This window comes from Electrophorus electricus, chromosome 15 (assembly GCF_041902795.1).
Source record: "Electrophorus electricus isolate QZ-2024a chromosome 15, ASM4190279v1, whole genome shotgun sequence".
Lineage (NCBI taxonomy): Eukaryota > Metazoa > Chordata > Actinopteri > Gymnotiformes > Gymnotidae > Electrophorus > Electrophorus electricus.
The window spans coordinates 24,947,386-24,975,366 of NC_137511.1; the positions used below are offsets into that span (position 1 = coordinate 24,947,386).

General features: G+C 38.2%; 2 protein-coding genes across 10 annotated transcripts in view; one reads left to right on the plus strand and one right to left on the minus strand.

The window, feature by feature from the left end:
- The first annotated feature begins 6,117 nt into the window (after positions 1 to 6,117).
- tex47 (testis expressed 47) lies at positions 6,118 to 11,079 on the plus strand. Of its 3 annotated transcripts, none has more exons than XM_081698006.1 (7): positions 6,118 to 6,258; positions 7,534 to 7,606; positions 7,902 to 8,005; positions 8,934 to 8,998; positions 9,358 to 9,559; positions 9,965 to 10,127; positions 10,900 to 11,079. In XM_081698006.1, the coding sequence occupies exons 2-7, from the start codon at positions 7,540 to 7,542 to the stop codon at positions 10,941 to 10,943; spliced, it is 645 nt and encodes a 214-aa protein (XP_081554132.1). In that variant the 5' UTR covers positions 6,118 to 6,258; positions 7,534 to 7,539; the 3' UTR covers positions 10,944 to 11,079. The 3 variants fall into 3 exon arrangements, with proteins under 3 accessions (XP_081554132.1, XP_026887348.3, XP_081554131.1); XM_027031547.3 differs by having other exon boundaries at positions 6,128 to 6,258; positions 7,537 to 7,606; XM_081698005.1 differs by having other exon boundaries at positions 6,128 to 6,258; positions 7,537 to 7,606; positions 9,409 to 9,559.
- A 190-nt stretch (positions 11,080 to 11,269) lies between these two features.
- arhgap44b (Rho GTPase activating protein 44b) overlaps positions 11,270 to 27,981 on the minus strand; it is a 33,331-nt gene continuing 16,619 nt past the window's right edge. The window contains exons 12-22 of one of the 7 annotated variants that reach the window (XM_081698001.1): positions 27,864 to 27,945; positions 27,307 to 27,387; positions 25,965 to 26,078; positions 25,658 to 25,749; positions 25,284 to 25,464; positions 21,160 to 21,177; positions 19,068 to 19,259; positions 17,344 to 17,459; positions 15,813 to 16,214; positions 15,319 to 15,348; positions 13,925 to 14,044 (exon numbers count right to left, since the gene is read on the minus strand). In XM_081698001.1, coding sequence (XP_081554127.1) covers positions 15,341 to 15,348; positions 15,813 to 16,214; positions 17,344 to 17,459; positions 19,068 to 19,259; positions 21,160 to 21,177; positions 25,284 to 25,464; positions 25,658 to 25,749; positions 25,965 to 26,078; positions 27,307 to 27,387; positions 27,864 to 27,945 — 1,286 coding nt within the window. In that variant the 3' untranslated portion in view covers positions 13,925 to 14,044; positions 15,319 to 15,340. Of the gene's footprint in view, positions 14,045 to 15,318; positions 15,349 to 15,812; positions 16,215 to 17,343; positions 17,460 to 19,067; positions 19,260 to 21,159; positions 21,178 to 25,283; positions 25,465 to 25,657; positions 25,750 to 25,964; positions 26,079 to 27,306; positions 27,388 to 27,863; positions 27,946 to 27,981 lie in introns of all 7 variants that reach the window. The other 6 variants (XM_081698000.1, XM_081698003.1, XM_027031534.3 and 3 more) reach the window with 6 other exon arrangements.

Here is a 27,981-nt window from a genome sequence, read left to right on the forward strand (position 1 = left end):
AGGAAAAAAGTCGCACACTCGATGTATATTGTCTGACGACTTTTTGTCGGTCTGAAAAGGTGTTTTTTTTACACCTAGTGGAAACTATTGTGCAGTTCCTGAGTAATTGTAGCTCCTATACATTTTGAAGAACAATGTGTTGTTGATGCTGTAAAATTGCTGTTCTGTGCATCTTGGTGTATGTGTGTTTATGCATGTATGTAAAAAGAATGCTAAATATTATGCACTTTTTTCATAGTGGGAAAGAGTCAAGTCCAGTTTCGCCACAGTGTTTCCACAACTACAGCGCACCGGGACTCCCTCATCCATCCTCCAAAAGCCTGGCAAGGCTGCGCTTAATGAGCCTAACTGCCTCCTGCTACCTGTGGGCACGGAAACCTCCGATCGCAGCTCTGACGTTGCCCGGAGTCGGCATACAAAGTTTGCATCTAGTAAGGAAAGCTTGCAATATAGATCGCTGCTGCCAGAGGTGAAGTATACGACTGCCAAGACAGGCAGAGCCCGCACACTGAATGAGGAGAGTGATGCAGCAGCTGATTTTGCAGTTGTGAGTAAATGTGTCATAAGCTATTTTCATACAGTAGTCATTTTATGCATAATCTCTACTATATGTTTTCTGTTTTTCTGTCTGGAGTTGGCATTCTCAAACCGTCCCATGCTTAATGCCATGGTAAACAGAATGAAGTAATTTGAATCAATGTCTGAATACATGTTAGAAAGTGTTATTATCATAGGAGGGGCTCATTGTTTGCTGTGGCTAAGATATGTCCACTCATAAGGCAGTGTCTTGTTGTTTTCATTCCTTCAGAGAGACTGGATATCCCACGTTAAGATGAGAGTGGATGAATTGGAGGCAATAATTCTGATGGAAGAAGAGTATGAAGGAGTCCATCAGACAAGAAAAGGAACAATTAAAAAGAACTTGGAGAATGTGGAGCTCAAAGATGAACTGAAGTCCCTGAAAGCTCAACTGGAGAAAGTAGGAACATGAAAATGAAACCTTCAGTTCCACTGCAGTCACATACAGTCAATGTCATACTATAGACAGAGGGTGATTTTAGACAGAAATAAGGAGATGTCTTATGCCTACAGCACAACTTCACAACTCGACGAGCAATGTGGTGTTGGTCGTGTCAGATTGCTGTTCTGTGTGTTATTGTTTTTGCGCATGTGTGTAATAAGAATGCTAAATATTATGCACTTTTTCCACAGTGGGAAAGAATCAGGTTCAACTTCCCTAGAGTGGTTACAACGCTGCATCCCACCAGGACTCCCCCATCCATCCTCCAAAAGCCAGGCAGGGCTGCTCTTAATTGCCCCCTGCGACCTGCAGCCACGGAAAACCCCAAGCGCCCCATTGCTGTTGCCTGGAGGCAGCACAAAAAGTTTGTGTCTAGTACACACGTCCCGTATTGCAGAACAGGGCTGACAGTAATTATGGAGGAGGATGAAGGAGTGACAGTGATTATGGAGGAAGAAGAGGATGAAAAAGTTCAGCAGACATGTGAAGGAACCTATAAAAGGAAGTGGTGGAAAAATCTATGGAATGTCCTGATAAGGACTAAGAAATCTGAAAGGAAAAACAGCTGCAAAGGAAAATTAAGCACCATATTAAACAGGAAAAGGAACGGAAGAAAAGACGAAAGCGCCGGGAGAGGGAGCGTAGACTGTGCAGAATGATGGAGATGTTGAGGCTGAAAGGCTTCCAGAAAGAGCAGAAGCAGCAAACCAAAGGAAAACGTAAATCAAAACGTAAGGGAAAAGGATTTCTGCAGCGATTGTGGCTCTCTGTGAAAAGAAGATGAGGGTGCATTGGATTGGAACAATATACAAAAAGTACCACTTTTGTAATAGACCGTAAACCCAAAACTAATAAAATCAATAATGAATCTGAGAAGGCTTGATGTTACAAAGAACACATGTTAACAGTGAAAGCAAGTCCATTCACAGCCACTTATGAAGAACATCTGTTTTCCCCAACACACAATCAGCTTCTTCAACCATGAAGTGATGGGAATCAGGAATCAGTTCCAAATTGTCCGATCCATCGGAATGATATGCCTCCAAGATGATCACTTCTTTTTAGCAATGCGAGGATGTTTTTCTGACAGTTGAGCATTGCAAAAATCTTGAGCATCATGATGTCAAACCATGTCTGCGCTGCAGCAAACTTGCAACAAGGGGTCAGAGAGGGGAGACCACCCCAATGCTGCTGCCAGGATTGAGGTTAAAATGGACAGGGGTCCCATCTGGGAGCAGCAGCCATAGAAACCCGTGTGGCACATGAGAGGTTGGACTTTCCTCTGGTTTCATGCATGATACTTACATCAGTTTATTCTCAACAGACACAGAGCAAGAGACACTGAGACAGTGTGATGAAGAGGAGGAAGACTATGCTCAGATCATTATTATGATCATGTGGCATGGATTATAACATGAAGCTTCAATAAAGTCATTAAACTAAACCTGATGATGATGATGATGATAGTAATAATATTAATTATAATGATAGAACAAAAAAAAGTACAGTCAAGTTATAAAACAGTAAAAACATAAGGATAAAGCACTGGATATTAAAATTATAAAACCTGCTAATACTGAGTGTACAATAGAAAACAGAAAAACAGAAAAAAAAGTAGTTAGAGGGATAAAACTTTATGATATTAAAAAAAAAGTTTATGAACCATGTAATTTTCAGACTCCCTAACTGAGATGGATTATGCAGATCTGTGCCCTTCAGAGCTATTAGACTGAAACAGGTCAAAAGCATTTATGACAGGCCCCACCCCACCCCACCCCACCCCACACGCCCCACACGATCAACACAATGCTGAGCTGGGATTTGACCTCACCATTAAGATTTGTATTCTAGTGTACATCCTCTTCACTGGATGTTAAAAATAACCACTGGCTATATGCACAGTAAATGGGCGAAGTGTGACTTGATACGACATGTCACTGTTGACTAAACACAACTGATAGCATCTTTAGGAATTGAGTGGAAAAATAGGGATTATTTTCAGTAGTTAGAATTCTTTATCAGACCACTCACATGATTGGGGAGGCACTCTTAAATCAGTCTCCCAGTTGTACAGACTCAACTCCTGACCCCAGTCATCTGAGCCATCTTAGAAAAAAGTAATGCATTTGATTCAATTATTGTAGTATAAATGTGATTAAAAATCATGCTTTTAAAAATATTCTTACATGGTGATGGTGGCCTACAGGGTAGTGGTTGAACAGCATGAATAGGCCTTGAGTTATTTAGACATATGTTATAAGCTGCAGTGACCGCTGCATACGTCGCCGGTTGTATGAGACCCCCTGAAAAATGTGTTAGCTCTGCCGGAGGGCTCAATGAATAGTGGATGATGGTAGAGGGATTCACCCCTTCTGCCTCTGTGTGTCAAATTAACGCACTGCATAAACTTTTAGACATAAAGCGGTCTTTTAACATATGTTAGACTCGCTCTAGAATAGATTAACCTGTTATCAACTCATTCCGTATATGAACTGTTTCATCATCTTGTGTCCTTATATCTACAGATAAAAAGTAACAAAAAATTTAAAATGATAAATAAAATACATAAAATTAAAATGTATAAAAGTTCACAAATAAGAAATTACCTTGGTCAGCAATTCTCTCCACAGATTCAAAGAACTCGTGATCGTCTGAACCTACGGAAATACACAAAATAGAATTATAGACCGTGAGCAAAAAAGATCATCACGATGGTATCCTTTATACCAAAACGCATTGATGTTACATCATTTAATGTTCAATTTAAGTAAATAGAATCACCTACTTCAAAGTAAAAAAACAATTTCTCAAAAAAGGATAGCACTGATTGACTATACTTTATCTTATTCTGTAATAGAAAATTAAAAGATTTATATCCAAACGCTAGAAATAAATCAAGCCAAACCACTCATAACTACTAGATAGGGTAAGATACTAAGAAATAAAGGAGTATAGCTACTACTGCCCATGTCTCGCTAGGGGCAATACTATGCTGAAGAGGAAGATGGAAAAAAAAAGACCGCCATATTTGTAGTGCAACTATGTGAAAAGACAACATTTTGTCCATTCGACACCATGTCTTTGAAGTCACCAACAAAACTGCAATCTATTTAGCTGGCCAAGAGAATAAGAATAGCTGTCGATCAAAAGAGTTTCAGTCAATCAAAATGTTTCACGTACTCTAAAACACAATGTTCATATTACATAATGATCAGTAATCATCAGAATAAAGACATTGACAATATCCTTTCCTAGCTAGCTCGCAAAAAGAGTAGATATGATTGCGTGTACATAATATATATTCATTGTTTCATAAAATACAAATAAGTTATGCAACCGGTAGAAATATCCATTCGACTAACTCATAAAATACTTTCGTGAAACAACATTACTATTTTGCTCTAGTTTAGATAATATGTGGCGGGGGAAAAAAGATGACTGACCAACGTATTCATTTTCTAATACGATGTCAGACCCTGACAGCACAGGCCTTGTAGGTTTTATTGTAGACCTGAAATTAATTACAACGCTAGTCCCCAACGATTTACATCATACAACACATGATAAAGTATTTCAACCATTAGCTAAATAAGTAGTTAAATACATGTCAGTCTTTTTAGTAACTTATACTAATATAAGTTATAACATGAATGGATAAAAAGAACGTACCTGTTGATAACTGCTGAGCCATGTCCATGTTCGTTCAGAGGTCTTGGCAAAGTTTTCAGATGTATCGCTTACAATTACGACTGTGACCTAAAGGCGTGAAGTACCGTAAAACATGACTTTAAGAAAGAAATGTAGGTGGGGAAAAGAGATGTTTTTCAGATAAAAGTTGTAAATTAGGCACCCCCCCCCCCATACCACTCTCAGATGTGGAACGCAGTGAAAAGTGTTAAGGGCCCAACGTGTGATAATGCACAAGAACCTTGTGTGATAAAACTTATAGAGTAACCACACTGGTTAGAGATCACAGAAAAAAATAAATAAAAGGAAACTTTGTGATGTTTTCTGAAAGTTTGCTTATTGCCCTGTTTGAGTACATCTGGCAGATAAGAAGTGAAGAGGTGTCGGGGAGAGGTGTCTGTGTGTGTGTGTGTGTGTGTGTGTGTGTGTGTGTGTGTGTGTGTGTCTGTCTCTCTGTGTATGTCTGTGTGTGTGTGTGAGAGAGAGAGAGTGAGTGAGTGAGAGTGAGAGTGAGTGAGTCAATGACCTCTGACTGCAGAGTGTGTGTCTGAGAGGACACTGAACAGACAGTAAAAGAGGAGAAAGACTGATGTAGTATGAGACTGAAAACGTAAATTTTCTTTAATCACGTTAATATTTCTCAATTAAAGAAACCTCTTATACACAGGTCTGGTTGGTTGGGTAGAAAGAAATGGTGGCAAAATTTGAACTTTCTGGCCTAGTGTATTTCTGCCCCTGGGAGAAGTTTGTTTTTTGGGGGATAGACACCTTAACTCTTTTTTTTTTTGTTAGAACGTATATTCCTGTATGGGTAGGGGAAGGACTTGGGAGGAGGTGTGACTTCCTTAGTGAATCATCCAATGGGAGGGGGGTGGGTGAGTGGGTGAGTGAGAGAGAGAGAGAGACACACACACCTGAGACCCTTATGCATGTTTGAGTATCAGTACGTGACCAGCAGTGGAGCAGAGCAGGGGAATTACTGTGACAGAGTTGTGATAATGGTGAATTTAAGAATATATGAAAAAATAGACTTAGAATCCAGAGGTTTAATGCCCTAAGTTCTGTTAACTTGCTTGGGTGAAAACTGTACATTATTACATTTTTGGGTTATGATAATGCTCTGTGTACTATAAATGTTGGGTTTACACTGTATATTATTTCTATATTTTAACAAATAAAAGATTTGTATAATAACCCTAAACCCGACAATAACTGGGAAAATTCAGAACAGTCATTGTAACACTTATTCTTCTGGAGGGTGTGCTACTGCACATAATATTCCTTTGCATGTTTCTATATATTTAGTTGTTTTATACACATATAAGCTACTGAAATGTAAACTTGTCTCCTCCCCCATGTCCACAACCACTTGCCACCCCACCCTCACAGTTACAGCTGTTGCTGAGCAACCAGCTCAAACACACAGGCAGATCATGGCTTCTTCGATCGTGGAGACTGAGGCTGTAGCTTTAGAACCTGTCATATCGGCACTGGAGGACAGGATATCTCTCTACACAACGTTGGAGGAGACTTTCAGGGCTGGGAGAAAGGTTTGTCCAGAGTGTTCTGACTTCTCTGTATAAACAATGACCGTTTCTCCTGATATTCTTGGAAGTTATACCAAATATCTCAAATATCTCAGCAATGGATGTTATTTTCTCAATATTTTTTCAACATTGTCAAACATTTTTCAAACATTTGACTGGCAACACTTACTATAACACTTACACATTCAAGTGACTCCAAAATGTGTGCATGAATGTGTGTGTGCATGCACCCACAGAGGTGGGAGATGGGTAGCAAGTCACTATGGTGAGTCAAGTTTCCAAACACATCTATTAGACAATAGTGTGCCACTGTGTGGGCAAGGTTGTTTGGCAGCATGTGATGTGTCCTAATGGGGTGGAAAAATAAGTTTTTATTTTAGTTCTTTTAGTTAGAAAACTTGTCATGATTTTGTCAATACTATGACATATACTATGGGTTTGGCATGATTAAACCATGGATCAGTTTGCCTTATTGCCACTGGGGGCATGAAGGCAGCAGGCCTCCTGGAGATCTCATGGTGGTAGTAAACACAGTGAGAAGGCAGCAGGCCTCCTGGAGATCTCATGGTGGTAGTAAACACAGTGAGAAGGCAGCAGGCCTCCTGGAGATCTCATGGTGGTAGTAAACACAGTGAGAAGGCAGCAGGTCTCCTGGAGATCTCTTGGTGGTAGTAAACACAGTGAGAATGGCTATTGCTCTGGCAGTTTGATTCTGAGCACCTAGCAGCAGTAGGATGATCAGAGCAAACCCCAGCTGCACCAAGAACAGCTAATCCAAACCTAAACTCAACCCAGCCAAACTTAACCCCAGCTCCCACAGTATGGGCCCTGCAAGGCTGAGCTCTCAGCCAGAGCAGGAGCTGGAGGAAGAGGAAGAGGAAGGGAGGACCAGTTTGTAGCCTTTAGGAGGCCTCTCAAACCACAGGAGGAAATGGTTTGTGTAACTAAGAGATCAGAACTGGCAGAAATAATATATCCCTTAACTGTTCTTGAGAATATCTTATATCAAAAAAGTTTTTTATATTTTCTAAATAATCTGCTGGTATTGTGTTAATCATTTCATTACCATTTAATTCATGCAGATAATATACTAAAGAATAATTTTATTGTACATGGCATATGTAATTACTGTAGGTTTTTATACCTTTTGTTTGTGGGTAAATTTGCTGTTATTTGTGCCAGCATGCTGTGATTCACTGGCAGTGTCTTGCATGTTTTATGGATTCTATACTTTTTCTTCTATAATTCCCCCACCCCTGCTCCTCCCCCACCATCCAGTAGTTCATGTTACATCGTCTTATTGTCATTGGACATCTCCCTCACGGATTATTGGACAACCAAAACCTGATATGTAAGATAATGAACTACCTCCAAAATTATGAATTACTGCTAGATATTGCTCAGCAGATACTGTTACCATAGCAATGACAAACAACTCCTATCATCTTATTTTAAGAATTCTCTATATACAAGTGAATCGGTTATTTCATTACTGCACATCTGGTCATGAGCTTGTAGGGTTTAAAAACCACAATAATAATAAGGTAAAAAATAAATAAATAAAACACAAACACATTTACATACACTAACATTAATCAGTACAGAACCCATTTTCCTAATCAATGTTTCTCCATTGTGATATTCAGGTCACTATGAGAGGCTGAACCAGAGACTTCAGAGGTGTTGCCTTGGCGAGAGCATCACAGGGCTGCTGCTGCTGTATCCAGCCTGCTTTCTGCACATTATAGAGGTCTAACCCTAACCCTAACCCTAACTCTGCTAGGTGTCTACACATTATAAAGGCCTAACCCTAAACCCCAACCCTAGGTTTCTACACACCATTGAGGTCTAAACCTAACCCTAAACCCTAACCCCTAACCATAACCCTAATCCTGTCAGCTTTCTACATATCATAGAGGTCTAAACCTAACCCTAACCCCTCACCCCTAACCCTAACCCTGCTAGATTTCTAAAATAGGTCTAACCCTAAACATTAACGCTAACCCTAAACCCTAAATCCTAACCCTAGCACTGCTAGCTTTCTACACACCATAGAGGTCTAACCCTAACCCTAACTCTGCTAGCTTTCTACACACTATAGAGGTCTAACTCTAACCCTAACCCTAAACCCTAACCCTGCCAGCTTTCTATACACCACAGAGATCTACCGTTAAGCCTAAGCCTAAGCCTAACCCTAGTTTTCTACCTAACATAGCAGTAATCATTCAGTGACACTATCGGGCTCGGTGGGCTTGAAACTTATTATTCTTTTAATTTTTTTTAGCAGCTGATGTTTCAAACACATTCACTTCTGAAAGGTGATGTGTGATAACGGACTACCCTGCACTCTTTTTTAAATTTGTATTTCTTTATTTTTTTAACTGTAAATTACTGGTCCTTAATATTAATATAGACTGTACATTAGTTTTGGCTGCAAATACATTCGATTAGTTTGATTTCAGTTAGGTCACTGGTATACATTATATACTATAATTGATCTTTTAAGCATGACATTTAATATGACCTCTTGGTCTGAGCAGGAATTAAAAGTATAAACAAAATGTGCTTCTCAAACAGTGAGTTCAAACAACTTTAAAACCACTTTGAAACCACCATAACTCAAAATGTAATGAGTTAGGGTTAGTTTGTAAAACTGCTTTTCCTTTTTTCTCCTACAGTGTTCATCTGAGATACTTGTGTCTGTTCTGGAAGACCTGAAAAGTTTGCAGGAAAATGCTGACAAGTAAGATCAGTGACATTTTTAGATGCAGCTTATAAAAAAAAATGAAGCTTACAAATACTGAAAATTGCATTATGATTTTGCATGAAATGTGAACCCTTATCTGTTGGTGTTAATGCCACAAATTATTTGAAGACTGGTGCTGAACTAAACCAAGTAATACCCAAGTGAAATTGAAGCAGAGACTATATTGCTAAAATAAAACTAAATATGATAAAATAAAAGTTCTCACTGCTTGAATCCAAAATGGTTCTGCAATCCCTACAAAACACAAAATGCTAATAGATTTTTGCTCTGTGGTTTGGGGTTTATGGAATTACTGCAGACAGTCAATTTTCACAGTTTTTGTGCATATCCCACAGTTACCTTACAGTGGAACCCAGACTGCTGCTGCTGTCCCATGATCTTCCCAGCAGGCTTTATTTTCAGTGGAACTGCACTACCCTAAGACTACCTGCCAGCACCAATCTCCCTGATACCTCTGCCCACCACAGCACTCAGGAACTTATAAGCCACACACTGGATCTGGCCTTAAGAATGGGAAGCTACATCCTAAAAAAAAAGGTGTGTATTTACATTTGAAACACTTTATACATAAAAAACTAACCATCACAATAACGGAAATCTAATGAAGCTGATTTAAATACAATCATTTTTTAATTATTATTTACTATTTTAATTCTCAGTTTACCCTGTTTTTAGAGTGAAGTCTTGTATATACTACCCAAATTCCATTCTCTGTTAAAATCTTAATTTAGCCTCATCAACCTGTACTGTAAAAAGATTCAAGAAACAAGAGAACTTGTCAGAAAACCATTTTACAAAGGTAAACGCAAAAGGGAAATAGAAAATAAAGAAACAAGAATGATCCATGGACTGGCTGAGCTCAGTAACACCGGACTTCTAAAAATCCCAAGATTCATCACTGCATCCAGATGTCACCTACACTGCATGCTGTATATTCTATAGGGGCCAGGTACCAAGCCTTCCCTGGAGACTTTAGAGGAGGAAGCACCTGAGCTGATCATCCCACAGGATGTTTTGCTTATGCTGCTAAAGAGAAATGAGCTCCTGAGTCCTCTTCAGTATCTGCAAGTTTACCATAGCCCCCTCACTGTGCTACTGGACTCAGGTGAACAATATCCCCTACACAAGAATGTCAATATATTTATTATTGACTGCATGTGATGTGATGATAAGAAGTTGTTAGGGTTTCACATCTTTGCACAACAGAACAATCTCTGACAAACTTTTTCATAAAAGAAAAACAACCTATTTCAGATAATTATTATGTAAAGTTTGGAATATATTATTAAGAAAAAATAATAACATGAAAATTTACTCACTGCCACATTGTAACCTTTTGGTAACCACATCTACTAATCTGCAAAATAGCAACAAATGTTCTTTGTAGTATTTGATTCCTAATCCTCTGAAGGCATAGTTTTCTGTCATTGTTGAACACCATTATGTTTGTAACATAACTTACATTCATCTGAACTACATTATAGGTTTTGTGTTGGAGCCACAACAAGCTGATTTAATGAATGAGGGTGGTGGTACAAATAGTAATGAAATGTAAAATATAGCTATTTAAATAAATATAGAATTTTTCTTAGCAAATACTTTAGGTTACCTCTCAATTTCTATAATGGTTTCTTCACTTCTGTCTGCATGTAACACTCCTGAAATTTTTATTTTAATCTTTTATTATAATCAAGAATCAGCTGTTCCAACATAATCTCAAATTTTAAACCATTTTACCATCATTTTAGACTTTAGATTTCTGTCAACATAAAATAAGTATCTTTTTTTTGTCAAGCATACTGATTTAATTCTATTGTTTTACTTATTTTTGTTACTTGTAATGTTGAACTGAACTGTATTTTTCAATCTTTTTGCAGAACCTGTTTGGCATTCATTGGAGTATCTTCCGAGCATCTTGTAAACATCATCAATTTCATATAAATAAATTTCTACATCGGACTAATAAAACAAATATGTGAAAGAAACATTCAAACTAATATAAATAAAAGTGCATTTTTAATCATGTTCTGGATCATTTTTTACTTTAGCAACTCCAGAGTCCTTACAACACATTTGTTGTCTAAAAGAAACCCTGTAAACTGTACTTTACTAAAATCTTTAAATTTTTCTACATCTCTTACTATAGTACACTGCAGTTACTCAACTACATTCTTCTTTGGAGATATATATATATATATATATATATATATATAAACAAACTGATTTTTTTTTTTAATATATGAGTGCTTGTGTGTTTGTGTGTACATGTGTATATTCCATTTGATTTGACCCCTTTAGTTTTTTCCAAGCTTCAGCATAAAACCTTTCATATAAAGAAAATAAATACCATGGAAAAGGAGAATCATAAACATCATCACTTCACCTATACAAATGCAGGTAATGTGTTGTGTGCTGCAGAATCATACTGTTGGTTTTGGTCTGTTTAATCCCTGCTGATCAGATCCAGGCATACAAAGGCTGTTCTAGATGTTCCCACTAGGGCGGCACTGCTACAACTGAGCAGATGCTCTTCAGCCTGGTGGCTGAATACTGGTGCACTGTAAGTTATAATGTACTTCATACTGTGAATAGTGGACTATGCAGACCTAGAAGAGCTGTAAGAGTTGAAGACAAAATTTTATAGATATCTTGCTCCTGGGACATCCAATGTTCTATCTCAAAAAAGCAGCTAAAATCATGACATTTTCAGTTATGTTTTACATTACAGCACATACACATGACAATGTATCAAAACTGTATAACCAACAAAACACAATAGAACTCTGCCTTCTGTTTTCAAAGACGTGCTCCACAAACATATGCACACACTGTCGTGGAGCTTTACTAAGCCAATATGAATACAAAACCGCCATATAAAATGTGTTACCCCCATCTCAAAAAGCCCGCTCATCATATGCATGCGACGCACCACTCTCACAGAGCACAGCTGCTTTCTCGTCACATCATGTTCTATCAAATTTTAACTTCTCAAGAACCCTCTATGTGCAAAGGGGAAGCGGATTAGACAAAAGGAACTTTAAAACGGGAGATTGTGGATATTACAAGAAACTGGCAGAGACATTCTGCTCAACATACACCACATACAAAATCTGTGCTTTACAGTATAAGGCCATGTAACAGAAGCCATGAACACATGTATACACATGTTCTCTTGCCAATCACATATACATCTTGAGCTACTGAGGCTGTGTGAGGGTTCACTTGTTTAAAGTGAAGAGCAAAAATGGGACACATGCCAACACCAGTACCTCATACAGCAAGAACAGCAAGTCTGATACCAGTGCAAAGAACAAACCTGCATTGTGGTAAAATATTGTTCATAGTAAAAACCACCACCAGTAGAGTGTGTGTGAGTGTGTGTGAGAGAGAGCGAGAGAGTGTGTGTATAAGATTTTGTGTTTTTATAAATAAATTTATACATTTCCCTATAGATTATATACATTTTTCTGTGTACAGAGTATGTACATATAGATGAGTTCAACGAGAAACACTTATTGGCATGGGTTATACATTAATCTAGGATTAGGGTTATTGTTAACCCTAGGATTAGGGTTAAGGTTAACCTAACCCTAAGATTTATCAGCATTAATCAGCAACTTCCCTCATTCTGAAACTATTCTCCTATACAATGTTTTCAATTACATTTAAAGTTTACCACCAATTATTATTAACTCTAACTCTCACTGAGCCCTTTCTATTGATTCCCCTTATTCTTTAATCAGTGGGTCAGAAAACCTTTCATTGCAATTCATCAAAATGCAGTTTCATTATTAACTTCTATCACACCACCCTTAGAAAGAGCCAGCACCCTATCTGATTTACTTAGCTCAATGCAACAGTGCATAAAGGGTTTGCTGAAGCAGCAGAAACAACACTAAACAGTTCTGCAGTCCTTCAGAACTAGGATTAGAGCATCTGCTTTAGGATAATACAACACACACACTCTCTCTCAAGTCATTATGTTTATGGGTCGATAATGTATGTCATGTGTCCGTGCCTCTAATGCTAAACTTACAAATTTAGAAACTATTAGACAATACACCAGCATTCAATGTGTCAGTGGGTTAGAGCACTAGACAGATATCAAACATGTTCTAACATCATTGTCAAGCTAAAAAATAGAAACTCCTCTCCTATCTGACATAGTAAAAACACAGGACTGAAAGATTACTCAGATCCACCCATAGCCAAAGCCTATCTATTACCACAGTTTTTAATATCCCCACTCAGTGACTTATTTGCATCAGCAGATTGTAGTTCTGGTTTTGATATAATCTGGACAGTTGGTTAAATCCATAATAGAACATAACAGGAAAGCTGGCAATTTGACTCAGGATTACAAAGTCTATTCTAATTCAGAACTTTAGTGCAGGACTTGGGGTTAAAGTTACTCTAAGCCTACCCTAACCCTTCCCTAACCCCAACCCCAAGCCTAATCCTAAACGTAGGAGACTTGTGCTGAATCAAAACTGGGTTACTGTTTATAGGGATCCACCCAGCAGAGCACAGATGAACACCTCACTTTCAAGTAAAACTTTACAGAACTCAAGGCAAAACTGCAAAATCACAGATAAGGCAATTACAAATTGTAGTAACAATAAAATAAAGCATAATAAAAAGTGATCAATCCACTACTTTATGGAAATTACACTTATTCTCTTAATTATTCTTTTAATTACTCAATTTTCTGTGTAGCAATGTTTCCTTAGTCAGTGCTAGCTTTAGATGATGGAATGGCAAATATTGCAATAGGCCCAGTAGCAGCAACGGATGCAGAACTCTTCTCTTGTGCAGATGTGAGAGAGCAGAGGCTTCCTGAACAGTGCAGGGATGTGGGAGGAGCCTCATGATGTCATAGAGCAGTGCTCTCCGACTCCTCCGAAGAATCAATGCTGCTGTTAGACTCAGAATCTGCCACAAAAATCCTGATGGGGTCGTCAGTGCCCTCACTGTGAAAGTCACCCAAATTAACGATAGGAATGTCCAAGCTGCCCAGAGAATCTACAGCAGGAATGTGCAGAGAGCCCGGGGTGGCAGGACATGGGCAGTGGTCGAAAGAGAGAAAGAAAATGAAGAATTAATATAAAAAAAAATATTTCACAGCACAGATGTAACAGATAAGATTAAAATGATTGCTTACATGTTCAGACTGCTGCCCACAATCAGACTGCTAATATCATAGATATACAGGATGTCATTCTAGACAACTAAATTGTGTTATGTTCCAGCTAACAATATAATTACTAAGAATGTAATTATCACCACAAACTTTGACACTGCCGATATATTGAATTTCAAGTTGCAAAATCTTCAAAACTGTTGCAAAGTACAATTTTAAAAAATAATAAGTGCAAGTCAGAATAGCTCTGAGAAACTGTACAAGTCTACATTGTTCAGAGATGTTGGGCAGGAACATTTTTGACATATAGTTTCTCAGGGTTTGCTGAGAGTTGCTCTCTGGCTGGAACCTAGTGGGTGTGTTTTACAGTTTTATAGGAAAAGATACAAATGATCTTACATAATGGGGAAATGGTCATAGCACAGGTTATAAAACACATCACAGACTGCCAGAACATACAAGACCATGAAGCCATGCATGGCAGGCAGGAACAAGCAGGGTTTGTGTGGTACTACACACAAAGATACATGTATGTGATATATAGGTGTCTACCAGAGGTCAAAATCCCTCCTCTTCGAGATCTGTCTTCCTGTAGAGCTTAGTTCCTGTCCAGTTCTACAACACCTTATCATGATAATCAGGTGCTTCTAAAGATTCTAGATTATATTAGCTGCATTTGGTATGGCAGATGAAGACACTCAATTCTATAGAAAGGCAGGGAGCTGGTGACCACTGGTATTACGTAACACTAATGGCATGTACAAAAGGTTGTCGTTAACACAATACACAGAAACAAGCATCCAGTCCATGCTTTCGCGTCAGAGCTTCCCAGGGCTCTTGCAGGCTTGCTTAGGTGTATACAGAGCAAACGTGTGCATGGCTGGTTGAGAAGTGAGGACTGTGATGCCAATCTCATTCCTAACGATCCTCCTGCAAAGTTTAGCTTCTGCCCTAAACAAACATATGGTCCAGCTCATTTAATGGCTCCTGTCTTTTCAGTATGAGCACCAGTTGTGTAAGGCTGAATGCATCCTTTGCAGGAGATATCTGGAGACGAGACAGCTGGGCTGTGTACAGTACACTAAGCCTGGCACATAGCATGGTAGTGTTTTGGTTTTGGAGACATTGAAGTGTTAAATATGGATTGCCTGCTTACCCCTCACATAAAAAGTCTGGTCTCATACAGCTGTAGACAGACAATTCCAGTAAAGGAAGAAAAACAGAAGAGTCCATCATAACTGTCACTACCAGAGGGGAAGTGAACAGGGAATAACATACTAAGGTTATCATCTAATGAGGCACAAAAAAGGTCAACCTGGCTGCTTCTTCACACTGACATAGGAATAAATTCTATAATCCTAATCATAATTGAACCTTTATGAGAGACAACTGACAGATTAATCAGAAAATGGTATAATTACCGAACATTAACCTACATCCATTCAATCTGGTGTGTGTAGCCTCATAGTTCATTGCACTTCTTTCTTTCCATTATACTCACACTCTCTCTCTCTCTCTCTCTCTCTCTCTCTCTCTCTCAATAGTGATATTATAAAAACAAAAGGTGGCATAACAAATACATACAAAAACAGCAATCCGCTCGCCCTCCAAACTATTAAAGTAAGATTAAACACTTGACGCGGTCTTTACCTGTGGACATGCTTTCCCCTTGGGACAGTCCATCCAGCAAGGAAGCAGCATTGGGCTCCAGAGGCTGGGGGCTGGTTCCTGGAGTGGGGCTGGGTGGCTCAGGTGGTGGCAGAGAGGGTCTTTGCCGTGGGGGTTTGATGGCAGGTCGGGTCTTGGGGGGAGTGCCTGCGAGCGAGGGTGGGGAAGACAGTGCAGAGGGGCTGGAGGTCTGGGCACTGTAAGCAGCATGACCAGGTGAGTTAACCGTAGAGTAGGTCTGTGCGTAGCTAAAGCTATACAGAGAGGGTGTATTGGGCGGTGTGGGCGACAGACTAATGGGAGAAGACTGAGCAGGAGACAGTTCTGCTACACCAATGGATTGACAGTGTGGAGCCTTAGGTAGGATCGAGACCAGTTTCTTAGCTGGTGGTGACACACACACACACACACACAGACACACACGTGCATACAAACACACACACATGCACGCACACACATGCAGACAAACATAACTCGGTCAGGGACATTACGTAGGCCATTTGTACTTCAAAATATGCATACAACATCTTGGTCTTATTAATAGGTCTTATTTTTAAATATGCAAATATTTTTGTTATATTTACATATACAATGGTTATGTGTTCAAAATGTTTACTTACAATAGTTTTAAATTCTATTCAAGTTTAAAGGGAAGCAGTCAGTGGAATGAGCTCAGTCATGCCAAAACTTTGCAATCTTTACCATCAAAGCCATTTATGGTTGGGGTTACCTTCATGCACACCCTTCAACATCATAAGTTAGGGGGTGAGTTAGGGCTAGGGCTAAACCATAACCCATAAGTTGGTATATTGACTGCTGACTAACTGAGAGTAAAGACGTCTGTTAATTTAGCATAAAATGTAATTCCTTGACAAAGTAGCAAAGATAAACTAGTGATTGTTGGGATATGTGAGTCTAGTGGACCTCCATGCCATTTTCATCATGTCTAGGGTTAGGGATTGTGCCAAATACTCATAGCCACACCCCTACAAAATGAAGATTTAGTAAATAATACTTCATAGCATCTGGACTACAATAATTCAGTATCTATAAAACTATACTGCAAAATATTAGAATTCTTGTGACGATACCATTTAAAATACATCTAAAATATTTTGTGCTTTTGTTCAAATATTTCATGGAAGGTGCTATATAAATAAATTATGGGAATTACCCAAGCACCTTCTGTAGCTGGAGTATTTAGACATGTATCGAATTAGAATGGATCACCACTTAATTTCTGATCAAATTAAAGGTTTTTTGACATGAAACAAACTCTAATTAGAATGAGTGTACTGTATTAATATAATATGAACATTCTAAACAAAAACTTTAATATACTTGAAGTATATCAAATTCTTCAGTGGCATTTTGAAATAATCTTATATAGCAATCAATTTTCCCTCAGAATATACAAAAAAAAGCAATGATTTGAAATGGCAATTGGATATTTTAAAATATAAATCTGATTCAGGTATGTTACACACATGTACACACGCACACACAGCATTACCTTTGCGGAGTGGGTAGGGGTTCTGGTCAGATAGCTGTATCTGCCCACCAGAGGGCGATATTGCTTGACCAAATCTTTGGCCAAGTACAGGTGAAGGCTCCTTACTCTTCAGCACACTAATTAAAAACACAAACACCACAGGTAACACATGCAGGGCACAGACAGAGAGACTATAATCCCTGCTATCACAGTAGTATGGGATCTACAAAAGACAATGAAAAATAACAACAAAACAATAATAATAATTATTGTTATACATTATAATTGTTTGTAATTACAGAAATAGATATAATAATTTGCCCTTAAATTAATTTTCAACCCTGTTCAATAGAAACCCAATGATAAAAAAATCATCATTAAATTTTAAGTTTGATCCAGAACTGTTGTTCCAGAATGCACTGTGGACCTAAAGCATATAATGGCATTTCTTTTTACATGCACCTATACCAATTAGCTATAGCCATTATGGGACGTTGCATCTGTTCTGGTACTGAATGCACAAATATTTGTGCTAATTAACCCCCTTATAGTAACAAGATACTGTTTGACTAACCCACTAACAACAAGCAGATTCTGTTTCATTTGGTACAGGTTTAGACTAGGTTTTTTAAGACTAGGTTTTTTTTAAAGTTTTGACCAAGAATAAACTAAATATATATGTATCAGCCTCATACTACTGATTCTTGAGTGACTCATTTCTAGTGACTTAAATCCTAATGTAAGTCACTTATATCCTAATGAGTCACTTCTATAACAATGATTCATTCATAATCTGAGTTCTGATTTATAGTGAACAAGTGTAGGGGAGAACCATTCCAGTGGCATGAATCGATACATATCAGCCCCCACACCTTCCAAAGCTCTGAATTATGTATTAGTGCTGCATTCATGTAAACAAACATACAAACACCTGTATGAGACATGAGGAATTTGATAAGAAGATGAAAACAACTTTTATCAATGGAAATAAATTAGCTTTGCAGATTTAAAGCAGGGTGAGCATGTGATCATCACCACAAAGAGCACTACCCAGTTTTACCAAATTAAAAAGGCAGCTTACACAATGCTAAAATCCTTTAAAATTATTTTTATGCTGTTGTTTTAGTATTCAATTTTTTATTAGGTTTATAATATTTGTATAGCAGTTTTTTGAAAGCTATTTTAAGTGTGCAGTACTATTAGTAATCCTGGACTAATACATGTTATGGTAACTCCACCTAGGGGACAGGTAGGGTTTAGGGTTTCATGCCTAGTGGAAATGCTACAGCCAGGCCAGAATGAGCAAAAATGTTAGACATATAGTGAAGCAGAGCAGACGCGCAGAAATAGGGAAACACTGTCAGTGGGAGGAGCATAGTGGCAGTGGGAGGGGCACAGTGGCAGTGGAATGTGGGGAGGGGTTTGTAGTGCAATCTCAATCTCAAGGCACAGGGAATTATGGATTAGGGATATATCTGATAAAAGGAACATCAGAACAACACTAGTTTGATTAGTTTTAATAATAATAAAATTATTAAAGATAAGATCCTGTGACTTGATGTGACTTTAAATCTAGTAGAACACATATGACCAACATTTTTATTGCTGCAATTTAAAATCAAGATGGTGACAAGTAAACAGATGGATAACAGACAGCGGTGAGGATGATATGGTTTGGATTTTTGAGCACTGTAAAGGTTTGGGTCATATGGGAGGTTAGGGGACTGATGGATAGGGTCCCTTACCTGGTCCTATCATTGCTATTAGGGGATGGAACTGGGGAGGGGGAGGTTACCAACTCCCCAGGCTGCTCTGTGATTGGTGAATCAGGGGGAGGGGTGGTAGGTTGCACACTGTGAGGTGTGGATGAGCTCTGTGGATGAGCTGGATTTCCTCTCCGAGAAATCCAGGAGGGGTCCATCACACGCACGCCCATACTGTAACACCACAGATACAGCCAATCAGATCACTTGAACGCAGCAGGGACAAGGGTAGGCCAACACTCCAATTATTCTCAGTTCAAGGACTGGCCAATCAGATTGCTTACATGCACATGCTGCTATAGGCCAAACACAACAGAGCACAGATGATGAAATAAAAATTTCAAAAACTGCATGAAGGTTAAAACACCATCACACGGGTCTCAGATTGTAACGCGGCACAACAACAGGGTCAGGTAGTGCAGTTTCTGTGTACATGTAGTGTACATGCCACGCACAGACTGCACTGGTAGAAAAGGACAACACTCACATCTGATGTCCAAAAATTCTGCAGTAACAACTACTACTCTAATAACTAGATATAAAGAGCATCACTTTCGACATTTCTTTTAGCACAGGGATAGATTCTTTCAAGGCCATAGCCATGAATTGAGAATGGCAGGGAGTTCACAAACTAAATTTGGGTTTTTGTTTAATATTCATATTTATTTGTATTTATTGTTTGTTTGTTTATTATTATTATTATTTCCTTCTCCTTTCCTTTCCTATTCTCATCTTCTCTCTAGACAATGACATGTTTTGATTTGCCACTTTTCACTGACACTGATAAAAGGCTAGCATATTCCTATAAGGGCCAGTCGATCCAGGTTCTCCTAGTGCACGTGACATATGTCTACATTGTTCAGCCTTATTTGACATATTGATGATCTAAGCCATGTTTTCTCTCTCCTCGGGGCACTAAAACTCCTTTCAGCCTCAACCTTTACTAAATCTTCCACCTGACTGAACAGACAGGAATTACAGTTTCAGCACAAAATGATGTATTGATGTTAACATTACCTTTCCTGCAGGTGAGAGACGTTAGCTAGTCAGCAGTACTGATACGGTCGGACAGTGTTACAATAATAAGTGTCCCATCAACAACAGATGGGAACACTGACAGATCCTAACATTGCGCAAAGCTAGTGAGTGGAATATTTTTATCTACCTCAGTATATATTGGTATATATCACAAAATGAATTGTGATATCAGTCTTGGATTATTTCTGGTGTTTGTAGGAAAAACAGTGAAAAAATAAAACTGTGAAACATTGTGGTTTTTCAACGGCAAGACCAAGCCTTTGGAACAGTTTACCAGTTGACCCTTGAGATGCTTCAACTATATCCTTTTTTAAATCCAACTTTAAAGTGTACAGTTTCTCTTTGGCTTTTCAGAAAAGCTAAGTATATCTGTGAATATTGTATGTCATATGTAGTCTGTGTATACCTCATTTAGAAAGGTGGGCAATGGCTAGGAGGAATATTTATTTATTTTTTATTTACTGCAGCTTATGTATAGCAATTTAGCTAAGGTCCTTGACTTGTAATTGGAAGGTTGCCAGTTCAAGCCCCACATCCCCAAAAGGTTGCGACTGTTGGTCCCCTAAGCAAGACCCTTAACCTTCAAAAGTTGTATTCAGTCATAATTGTAAGCTGTTTTGGATAAATGTAAATAAATTGAACTTAAACCTCTGTCAAATCAAAACACCCTGAATTATTCAGTCCCAGCAATGGGTTGCAATTCACAAACCACTATTACGCTATTTCACAAACCTGTTAAGAACAATAAAAGTTTTAGAAACGGAACCCAACACTGCATGACTAGTTTCCACAACTCTGCTTCAGTACTGAAGAACTTGAATTCTTCTATTTTACCAACACAGATGGAACCCTGATTGCTGAAACACTTTATAAACACCAATATACACTTTAGTAATGATAGTTATAAACATCAGCAAACTCTCATTACTAAAAAGTAATTGAGTGAGTTCCCATGTGAAGTCAGAGAGAAGCCAGAACATGAGAACAAAGCCAGAAAAGAAGATTGAGAGAGCAGACAGGAGAAGGGTGCCAGTACCTCTGTATTTTCCTAATGCTGCTTTAGGATGAAAAAAGGCAACGCTTCAGTGAAACTGCACATTACAATGGTGAATGGGACAGGAATATGAGTTCTCTGTTACCCTCTTCATTCTGTATGTCTAACAGGCATGTACATCTGCTGTAAACATACAGCTCAGAATATGGGTAGATATGGCAGACCACCTCCAGTTGCTTGATATGTCAAGATCTCAACTCAGTGACACCATATAGGACAGACCATGTTTCATCCAAGTTGTGTTAATAAGCTTCACCCCTATGACCCCTAATGGTACTGACCCTGGACAATGCTCATGGCATTTAGTACCAGATAAAGGCAAAATATGCTTCTCGTAAACAGAATATTAAACACAAACACATATAGTAGGAATGTTACCAAGGCAAATGTAAAGATAGCTAATGCAGACAGTGCCTTCATTTCTAAAAGCCAGTGTGAAGAGGCAATGAACCAGTACAGGAAGGTGTACAAAAAATGACCAATTACTGGATCAATTAGCTCTAATTAGAGCAACATGTTCCTATAAATATATATCTTAAATATATATAAAAAGCATTCTTAAATCACATCTTCTTTTAGCAGGTTATCATATTACACTCTGTCACCCAAAACAAACAAGTTAGTTCCTTCCATATGTTAAAACGCTGTGCATAAATCAAAGGAACTATTACTAAGAATAGCGTTCACCCTTGTGTTCAAACATCTCAAGATCGCCAGGTGATCAAGAGATCCAAGACCACAATCAGTCTCCAAATTAAGTAACACTTTCAATTACAATTATTACTCACAAATGCAAAATCTAGTACAGAAATAGAACAGCATCACACAACGATCCACATGGCCACATTTTACAAACTTTCAATAATTACTTTAATGCCTGTGCACAATATTGACATTTCTCTCTACAGAGAGGGTCTGAGTGAAGTTGTGTGAGTGTAAAACAGGAGTGTAGCACTCACAGCTTTCTCCTGTTTAACTCAAACTACACTGAAAGCTGACTCCAATTACACTAGTACAGTAATTAACCAACAGTCACCTAGAGCAAAAAAAAAAATGCAGACAAATATAATTTTGATCTGACATTGAACAGTCCCATCGAGGGTTACTGTGCATGCGCACATCAATTCATTTGTTTAATAGTTTCTGTAACATTTAGGGTTTTTATCTAATCAATTCAGTTCTGTTTTTGGGACCCAACATTGTGTCCAGCTAGGATTTCTAAAATCTCTCAAATGTCTGGGATTTGTCTTTCCTTCTATATTGATGACACTGATCATGGTGATCAAGTTGACGTTTGCTCCCTACAGTTGCCACACACTGTGAGGCTGTTTTTGCATTGTTTTGGCCATTCTATAGGGGTCCTGCCTTCTTGCATGACACAACTGCTCAATCATGTACACAACCTACACACAACCATTGGTCAGACTGCTTCTCAGCATGTGTAGATGCTTAACAGAAGCGTATGGCCAGAGAGGATCTATAAAGTTTACCTTCTTTATGAACTTTTGTATGGTGCCTTAACAAAGCCTAATAATGCCCAATCACAGAGCTGATAGTGATGTTCTGAGGGTTGGGCTCGTTAAATGCCCAATCACAGAGCTGATAGTGATGTTCTGATGGGTGGGCTTCATTTTTCAAGTCTACTTTGTATGTGTACATCATGCATTTAACAAATTTTTTCACATCAGTCTCCTTAAGCTCTCACACCCCATCACTTGCATACAATCAAATGCCTTTTTAGGCATTTAAAATAAATCTGACAACATTATAGATGTGAAATGGCCAGAGTTTGTGTCTAAATCAGTATTAGACTAGATTATTCATGGAGATTGTACAGTTGTGGCTAAACATTTTGTGAATAGCACAAATTTTGGTTTTCACAAAGTTTGCTGCTTCATTTTTTATGGTGGCAATCTAACTCTAGATTGTACAACTCTAGATTGTAAAGAGTGATCAGATGAATTGCAATTAATTGCAAAGTCATTCCTTGCCATGAAAATTAACTTAATCGCAAAAATTACTGCTTTCCAGCCACTGCATTTCAGCCCTGCCATAAAGGTTTTGGAGGATGGCTTGGTATCAAGAAGGGCAGCAAAGAAGCCACTTCTCTCCAAGAAAAACATCATCAAGGACAGACTGACATTCTCCAGGAAGTATAGGGGTTAGACTGTCCGGAGAAGAAAAGGTGAGCGATACTATGAATCCTGTGTCATGCCAACAGTGAGGCATTCAGAGACTATTCATCTGTGGGGTTGCATTTCATCCAATGGAGTGGATTTGCTCAACATTTTGCCTAAGAACACTACCATGAATAAGGAACGGTATCAAAACAACTTCTCCCAATGATCCAGGGGCAATTTGGTGATGAACAATACTTTTTCCACTATGATGGAGCACCATGTCACAAGGCAAAAGTGATAACCAAGTGGCTCGGTGAACAAATCATTGACATTTTGGGTCCATGACCAAGAAACTCCCCAGATCTCAATCCCATTGAGAACCTGTGGTCAATCCTCAAAAAGAGGGTGGACAAACAAAAACACAGAAACTGTGATCAACTCCACTGATTAGTCAAGAATTGGTTGCCATCAGTCAAGATTTTGCCCAGAAACTGATATCCAGCATGCCAACACGAATTGCAGAAGTCTTAAAAAAGAAGGGTTAACACTGTAAATATTAAGTCTTTGCTTAAACTGGACGTATTTGTCAATAAAAAGTTAAGAAAAAAACTTTTGAAATGCCTATAATTGTACTTCACTATAACATATAAACATCTGACAAAAGGATCTTTAAAAAAAGGCAGTAAACTTTGTGAAAACCGAAATGTGTGTCAGTGTCGAGACTTTTTTCCATGACAGCTGCTTTAAAATGTCATTTTCTAAAACAGACTGATCTTCAGGAAAGTATATCAGGGTACATCAAGACTACTGAAAAGTGTCTAGTGAAGTAATGGACTATTATGACAACTAATTTTCATTCATTCTATGACCATGACATTTTTTTTCTTTTTAAAATGTTTTATATTTGTAAGGTACAGCTGAATGGAAAGGAATAACATCTGGCCATATAGGCTCTGAAAGCAGTTATTGGTCCTGTAATCAGTAAGATTCAGAGAGTAACTGCAGTGTATGGTAGTAAACACTGCAGGTAAAGGTGGTCATAATGCAGTGAAGTACATAAAGTTTCCAGAGAAACAGAATGTTTTGAACAGAGGTCCTTCATCAGATGCGTGTGTGTGTGTGTGGGGGGGGGGGGTGTCTGTGTTACACACCTACCTATTAGGGTTTCAATTTTCATGGTAGGTCAGTGCAGTTTAGAGGCTAGTGTGTAAATTACGATAATATTAATCAGTTAATGTTTGAACATTAAAGCTATCTAAATAATATTATTCATCTTTATTTGAATGACAGGTAACCTAACATTATGTGTGTCTTTAGTTAGTCAAGCTACACAGACAGTTAACTCACTTATAGGTCGGATAGGTTAGCTAGTTAACTTTGCATTCCATAAACTAATGTATTATTGCTCATGCTATTTAAAAGGTACTTTCGATATGGCATATGCACAACATTCACAGCAATGTACAGGCTGATTTCCTCATCATGCCCTGTCAAAATGGCAGCATCAGATTTTTCAAGTTCCAGGCATTGTTGAACATGTCTGTATTCACACGTAACTCGGTAAAACGGTACACTACTCGCATTTGTACAAAGGTAGGAGCAAATGCAAGCATTTTACTTGCACTGTAAAAACACTGCTTTCACCATAATTTCTTAGCTAATTTCTCACTATCTAGTTAGGTTACTTCTCCTGGTTTTAAACAGCAGCAGCAATGAGCCTTAACCATCTCACTCTGACCTACAGAACCACTCACTGTTTACAGCAGAACCGTTACTTACCTTCTAATCTTTTCAACTAAAAGTACGGTAAAACATTTAGAACATGATCAACTTGACAAACATGTTTTTGAGCATTTTAAAAGAAAAATATATATAAAAGAGAAAAGGGAAATCGCCATGACAGAATGAAGAGAGAGCAAAAAAGAGGAAAGAGGAGAGGGACCGACAGAAGAAATGAAGCCAACAGAGGGACGTTGCATAGCTTACCCATCTTTCCTGTAAAATTCAAGCATCATGTTGTCTGTGGCAACGCTTAGTGGGCGTCTCCCTTGTTCAATTTGCTTGTAATCTGATTGGTCCATGTCAGGGGAGGGCATTGGGCTGTAGTTAGCATTGTGATTGGTGTGCATAGGACTGCCATAGTTTCCTGTTAAATTAAACTCAATCTCTTAGAAAGAGTGAGAGATAGACAGAGGGCATAATTTATAAAATTATAGTGGTAACAAATAGTAAAGATCCTGTAAAGACTATAAGATATTGACTACATGTTCTGATTGGAAACAAATAAATCTGTTTGTGTGAGTATGCGTTAGTCAAACTGATCAATCTGTGACTGTTATTGGTCAGTATGTGCCATTCACCCCCGGGGAAAAACCAATCAGCATGCTGGATGATGGGTTCGACGATTCTCACAATCTGCAGTGAGACAGTGGTCATCATATCAGTAATACTCCTGAAGAACAGCACAGGAAAAGGGGAAATTGAGGGATGGGCAGAGATAAAAGGAGAGATGAAAACCAACAATAATAAATTCTCACAATGATTGATTTAGTGAAAATGGTCAACAGTGATGAACAAAACTAAAGGATCATCCAACAAAAAAGCTATTGCCATTCTTTCTGTGTTTGCAAGTGTTAAGTTTGGTTATTAACTTAAATACTGAGTTACCCCTCAGTGTGAGGCCACAGCAGGTTGGGACCCAAGACGATGGCCATGTTCCCAGGACTCATCTTATTAACATCCTCATATTCACTCAGTTTGGCAAGGAACTTTATTAAATATCTATTGGAGACAGAAATATATTTAGAATTATCATATAAAAAGAGATTTGTGCTAATTTATCACATAGAAAAATGAAAATAATAAATAAAATAATTTAAATACAACAATTTACATGAGTTAACGTGTAAAAATAATTTTTAAAATAATTTTATGTACTTTTTACTTTTCTGTCATTAAATGTGTTAAGCTGTCAAATACATCTGAAGCCCAATGACGTGTGTTAGGAATTTATGAGTGTGATTCCTGGTAGCATGGAGTAAATGTCTGAAGTGCAAAGGACTTTTTCCAGTCAAAGACAATCTATTTTCAATCTATTTTAAATCTTTGAATAAATCCAAGCAGTTTAGGGAGTTTAGTTCCTCTTATTGTAATACAAGTTGGTGAAAGCCCCTCCCACAGTAATACAGGATGGGCTAAGCTCCTCCCACTGTACTGCAGGATTGCGTAAACTCCTCAATCAGTAGTACAGAATGGTGTAAACTCCTCCCACTGTAATGCAGGATGGTGTAAACGCTTCCCAATGAACTGCGAGATGTTGTAAGCTCTCTGATTTACATATTTAGAAATGTGTATGTTTCCAGTATAATTCTCATGTTTATAGATTATTGGAGTTCAAACAGTCAATCAATTTTATCATGCTCTGATCCTCAGTCATATAATCAGATTACATTGCAGTTATAATGTGGTGGGAGTGAAGAACCCAGATTATGATCTGCTTTTCCAGACATGACCCCTTCTGTACATTCATCAAAATTTTATAATAGACTAGATATCCTTTAATGGAGGAGCGTTTTTAACCAGTATATTCCAACAAAGTACCACAGGCTCAGTATGAAGAACTTTGTTCTCACCAATTCCAAATCATTCTATACCTATCTGGGATGTTTACTCTGGTGGAGCAGTCTAACAAAGTGTAGAGTGTAGGGATCAGTGTAGGGACTGACCATTCTGCAGCAGTTTTGGACTACTGGGGAAGGAACATGTTTATATGGGCAATTTTCACACAACTGCTGAGCTGTTCATCTGTCTGCCCAGAAAAATACTGACTGGCACTGTGGGAGACCACTGTTGCAAATGTTTGGCAGTTAATAGGTTAAAAAGTAAGTGGACGTGATCAAATTAGTTAACTCCTTACACTGTCATTAATGGCACATTCTCACACATTAACTTATGGTAGAGTAAGCTCCTCCCACTGTAACCCAGTGATGGTATTTTAACTGTAATTTACCTGAAGTTGCTGTTGTTGGACTTTGGCAGTTTCTCACACACCAGCAGCAGGGCCTGCAGCTGCTTGTCCTGCTCCTGGACACTATAGCCAGAGCACAAACACCAGTGACGCAAACAGATAGATAACTGCTCACAAAAACTGAGCAACAGTAAAGCAGCTAGAGTTAGAGGTGAAGATCAGTTTTATTTCATAATTAAACTCTTCATATGAGATTTGAATGACTGGACAAACTATCTATGAATGTAGTCCAAAATCAAAATTAAAAACTAAAATAAAAAAAATCAGGTCTGCATCTCACAGATGAAAAGCAGATTTAATTGCCTGTTTACAGGTACAGGCACTGCTTTTAGTGTGAATAATAATAAACCTAAGTCTAAATAATAATAATAATAATAATAATTAAAAAAACACATAACAAGTAACAAGACTGTAATACAGTCATGTCTTTCCACAGAAGACTATAGATAATTAATACACATTCCTTTTTGGAATTATCATGGAGTTAGAAAATTGTTTCATAATTATCAGTAGTATGGAAATATCATTTGGCTGCTGACTTGGATGCTTGTATCCACTCATCATAAAGTTCTGAGGTCATCAGTGGCTCAGGAAGCTCCCGCAGATATGATTTCAGTGCACCTGGAGAGCACAAGGTCAGGTTCACAGCTGTGGCTG

Excerpts from the sequence above, each read along its gene's own strand:
- tex47 (XM_027031547.3), top strand. The coding sequence starts at position 6,142 with ATGGCTTCTTCGATCGTGGAGACTGAGGCTGTAGCTTTAGAACCTGTC. Across the intron at positions 8,999-9,357 it reads TTGCAGGAAAATGCTGACAA|TTACCTTACAGTGGAACCCA; the intron begins GTAAGATCAGTG and ends CATATCCCACAG. Across the intron at positions 9,560-9,964 it reads GCTACATCCTAAAAAAAAAG|GGGCCAGGTACCAAGCCTTC; the intron begins GTGTGTATTTAC and ends TATATTCTATAG.